The following is a 5054-nucleotide window of genomic DNA, read 5'->3' on the forward strand; positions in this document are numbered from 1 at the left end:
AGTGCGGAAGACCTTGCTGAGATATGGGAAGATTTACTTGCGCTTTACTGTCTGCCATTTTGCTGATTACGTGAGGGTCATACAATGCTATAGATGCCTTAAGTTCGGGCACATAGCTAAGGATTGCAATGGGGAACCTGCGTGTGGTCACTGCGCTGGACTGCATGATATGAAAGATTGTAAGAACAAGGATCAACCCCCTAAATGTTATAACTGCGAGCGTTTGCACGGATCAATTAAAAATCAAAAGCATACGGCCATGGATGCGGCTAAGTGTCCGATTCTTGGCAGGAAAATTAAGGACAGAATTTTAAACATTAATTATGATTGATTCGTCAAATGACCTTGAGGATCTTAATATATGCCATGTAAACTGCCAGTCCCTCTTCGCGCACTTCGATGAGTTTCGGCATTTCTTTAGCAAAGCGGATTTTCACATTATATGCATGTCGGAAACGTGGCTGCGACCGGAGATCTCGGACGATATGGTCAGGTTGCCGGGTTTCTCCCTTTTTAGGTGGGACAGGGTCAACAGGCATGGCGGCGGAGTGGCATTCTATCTGGCGGACTATCTTCGTGCGTCAATCCTTGACGTCTCTGCAATGCCTCTGGCTCCTAGACCGGAGTTCATGATAGCTGAAGCCATTTTCAAGGACTTATCTAAGCTTCTGCTGGCGGTGGTTTACCGGCCGCCGAACACGGGATATCTGAACGAGTTTTTTTATATGTTCTTAGAGCATCAGGTGAACTACAGATACTCGGTCATTCTCGGCGATTTTAATGCCGATATGAATCTGACTACCTTCGATAGTCAACAGTTGACCACTTTCATTTCGTCTTCAAGCCTATATCTGGTTCCGTACCGGCCAACTCATCATCTCAGAAATTCCAGCACGCTGCTTGACCTATGTATTATCGACGATGTAGACAAGCTTAAAGGATATGAACAGCATGAAGTGGCATTTTTGTCAGCGCATGACCTTATATCTGTGAAATACGCGATCAAACTGCAGCGTCGCCGGGGAAGATTGGTTGTCTGCAGGGACTGGAGCAACTTTAATGCAGCTTCCTTTAGTGACGATGTTGGCGGTATTGACTGGACTGATCTGCTGGTTTCCGATGACATGGACGACAAGATCACCGTTTTCAATACAAAATTACTGCAAGTTTTTGACTTACATGTACCTTTGAAGAGACGGTACTTCAGAAGTCTGCCTGCTCCCTGGCTCACGGATGTTATACGCTCGGCGATGCGAGTCAGAGATCGTGCTAGAAGAATTTGGCGCAATCACAGGCGTGAGGCAGACTACAACCGTTTCAAGGCGCAACAGTGTACAGAATCTTGTGCGCTCCGCGAAACGTGCTTATTACATCGAGGCTTTCAGCCGCGCCGGCAGCGCCGATGAGGTGTGGAGCAGACTGAGAAATTTGGGACTGATCAAGGCAAGAGGCACCGGAGTTCATCTATCGCATGGGGTTGACGAGCTGAATGAGTTTTTCAGTCGTAGTGAAGAGCATTCTAATGATGGAGGAACGCTTGAAGATATACTTGAAGGGACCTATAACGACGAAAGTTTCCATTGGAGCTATGTAACACCATTGATGGTTAGGAAAATGATTGTCAGAATCAAATCTAATGCGGAGGGACTGGACGGCATTTCCATGAAACTCTTGAAGCTCACAATGAATTGTCTAATGCCGATCTTGGAGCACCTATTCAACTTCTCTCTCATGACTGGAGCCTACCCTACGCAGTGGAAGTCAGCTCTCATCTGTCCGATGCCGAAAACTAAGCATCCTACTTCGGTACTACATTATCGCCCGATTTCGATTCTTCCGGCGCTGTCGAAGGCTCTTGAGCGGATTGCCAGCGAGCAGATACGCCAGTATTTGGAGGATTGTGGCTTGTATGATCCTTGTCAGGCCGCCTATCGGGGCGACCACTCAACACAGACATGCATGATACGGATGCTGGATGAGATCAGACAAGCGGGGGACCGAAGAATGGTCACCATCTCAGCATTTTTTGATTTCTCGAAGGCCTTTGATAGGGTAGATCATTTAAGGCTGATCAGGAAGTTAAAGAAATTAAATTTTTCGGATAGTGTTTTGAAATGGATGCATTCTTATCTTGTGGGACGAAGCCAGGCAGTTAAGGACAATATAGAAGGCACTATCTCATCTCTGTCTCTGGTCGGCTCAGGAGTACCTCAGGGCTCAGTCCTGGGGCCGATATTATTTACGCTCTATCTGTCGGATTTTAGACAGGTTCTAAAGCATTGCAAATACAACTTATATGCCGACGACCTTCAGGTATACATGCATTGTGAGCCCCGAAATTTGGCGCAGACCGTCCGAGAGATCAATAACGATGTTGAAGCCATCCTGGACTGGACCACGGAGAACAATCTCGTCTTAAACGCTGATAAGACTCAGGCCATCATCATGGGTACCCAGAGATACGTTAAGGTTATCGACCTGACCACTATACCCAGTATTAGGGTTGATGGAATCGAGATCGAATACTCAACATCTGTTAAGTATCTCGGAGTAATTATCACCAACACTTTGTCTTGGGAGAGACAAGTTACTGGCATAACAAAGAAGATCCACACGGTTTTATACCAACTAAAACTCTGTCGACAACTCTTCCCAGAAGCCCTCAAGGCTAAATTGGTAATCACACTTATTCATCCTCACATCGACTACTGCTGTGCAGCATTCACGGATATGACAGCTGAACAGAACTTGAGAATTCATAGAGCTCTAAATTCGTGCATAAGGTTCATTTTCAATGCAAAAAGGGATGAACATATAACACCATACTACCAAACTACCATACTACCATACTACCAAAGGCTCCGCTGGCTTAAGGTCGATATGCGCAGACACTATCTGGTTGGATGTCTACTATTTGGTATCTTGAAGAAAAAGAAACCGTGTCTTCTCTATTCAAATTTTGAGCGTAGGGTTCTGACATCGGATAGGGCTACCAGAGCACCGAGTGACACGCTAGTTCTACCGCACTGTAGAACTGAGCTGTTCAAACGATCGTTCCGGCTCACGTCAATCAGGTTATGGAATGAGCTTCCTCCTAGTATTCGTAATGTGGACACACTATCGGAATTTAGGCGTGGTTTCTATGCACGCTTGTTGGGGGGTCCGTGATTAGTTGAAGGGGATATACATGTCGAGGCTTTCTTTTTCTCTCTGACATACCTATACTATTCTGTCACTTCTCTACCGGCTGTATATGTATATGTAAATATTTCTATTCGTTTCTTCATTATAATCAATTACTGCTTGCGCGGGCGCTCGCGGACGCGTCATTTCTATACTTTCACTTACTCATACTCAAACACACACACACACACATATATCACCTCATGTACATACACTTACATGCGTAATACATACATGTTAACATGCTTCAATGCATTCACATATAAGAAATTGTCACACGACTAATCGGCGAGAATTTAAATTTATGTATTGTTTTTATGCGCTTGAGGGGATTTATCCCAGAGCGCTCAATAAATATAACTTTCTCTCTCTCTCTCTCTCTCTCTCTCTCTCTCTCTCTCTCTCTCTCTCTCTCTCCTCGCCGCAACATCTCTCTCCTTCACGTTCGCCTCACGCCCTCTCTTTCTCTCGCGTTCACCTCGCGCTCTCTCTTTCTCTCCTAAGCGCTACCTCTCTCGCAGTCCCAAACCTCGCGCTGTCTCTCTTTCATGTACCTCGCCGCAACATCTCGCTCCTTCACATTCGCCTCGCGCTATCTCTATCTTCTCTCGCGCTACCTCTCTCGCGATCCCTAGGATCACGTTCCCCTTCCCCGCATGACGTTATCCCCCGCAAGGATCGCTACAAGCTTCGTATGAGAGCTAGGGAACTGTTTACGGGTGAGAGAGTGCGGATTGGAAATGCGTGCAAAGAAATTACATCATAATTTAAACTTAAAATCTCTTTATTCTTCTCTCTTTTACATTTTTTTTTCATGCATATTATGGAGTAAAAACTAAAGTACCACCTCGCAATCGATGAGCTGATGCTTAGTGAAGGCGTCGCTAGCGCGTATTATATTTGGTATTTTTTTTATTATCCGTTACATTAGACGCGATATTTGAAAATTGTGTAAATTTAACATCGACTGTCTCGGTAATTTTAACCAATCGATCAAAAGATACATCAATGCATGGATCGAGATCGAACATACGGTGTAACGTCGATTCGATCATCATCATGCATACATTTGAAGATTCGAGACATGAGTTTGACGTTGTTAATCGTATGAACTCGCATTGTTAGCGGTACAACGCTTATAAAACTGTGGACATCATTAGAGTCATTCCGAAGAAAATTTTAAAGTATCATCGAATATGAAATTCTTATGCTTTTATTCCATATATTTCTACAATTTTTGAAGATCTTACATTGAAAATTATTGTACGGAATTCACAAATTTGACATAATAACTTTATAAAAGCGTATTTATTTCGTTCTTAAATCGGATTTTTTTTTTATGCAAAGAATAATATAAAATCGTAAATCCCCTTACTAATCTTGATCATTGAATAAATCTCACCATTTATCTACATTTCCCTTCAATCAGAAATTTATATAAATTTAAAATCATACTATATTATCGTATGCAATTAATTACAACTGCGATTTAGTGCGATTATATATATATTTATAATAAAAATGGAAAAATGTTTATATTTGTTTTATTTGAATATAAATGCATAACGAGAAGACTAGAGGAGACCGGGGCTAGTAGCCTCAGTTCAAAGATATTATAAAATACCTCTTTTGTTATAAAATATATTTTTTTTTGTTTTGAACACGCGTTTAGATTGGTCATCACTAATTAAATAAAAATATATTATATAACTAATTTTTATCACATCTATATTGATGTTTTATTTCTTCTAATATAACAATATTGATATGTGTGCAATTGAAAACTATTAAAATCATCAAAAAAGATCTCTAAAAGTTAATAAATTATATAATTTTTTCCGTGATTCACGTATATGGCACCACTGTGCGAC

At 42.0% G+C, this 5054-nt stretch overlaps 1 protein-coding gene across 1 annotated transcript; it reads left to right on the forward strand.

Annotated features, from left to right (window-relative positions):
- Positions 1 to 446: 446 nt before the first annotated feature.
- On the forward strand, positions 447 to 3168 carry LOC145946802 (uncharacterized). Its single transcript, XM_083056559.1, has 2 exons — positions 447 to 1209; positions 1295 to 3168. Exons 1-2 carry the CDS (start codon positions 447 to 449, stop codon positions 3166 to 3168), a joined length of 2637 nt encoding a protein of 878 aa, XP_082912685.1.
- Positions 3169 to 5054: the final 1886 nt, after the last annotated feature.

This window comes from Prenolepis imparis, unplaced genomic scaffold (assembly GCF_030444845.1).
Source record: "Prenolepis imparis isolate NDT839.2.m4 unplaced genomic scaffold, iyPreImpa1.0 SCAF_22, whole genome shotgun sequence".
Lineage (NCBI taxonomy): Eukaryota > Metazoa > Arthropoda > Insecta > Hymenoptera > Formicidae > Prenolepis > Prenolepis imparis.

What these genes read in the sequence shown, in the direction of transcription:
- LOC145946802 (XM_083056559.1), top strand. Translation starts at nt 447, where the DNA reads ATGTCGGAAACGTGGCTGCGACCGGAGATCTCGGACGATATGGTCAGG. An exon ending in GAAGAGACGGTACTTCAGAA is followed by an intron (nt 1,210 to 1,294) that starts GTCTGCCTGCTC and finishes GCGCAATCACAG; the next exon opens with GCGTGAGGCAGACTACAACC.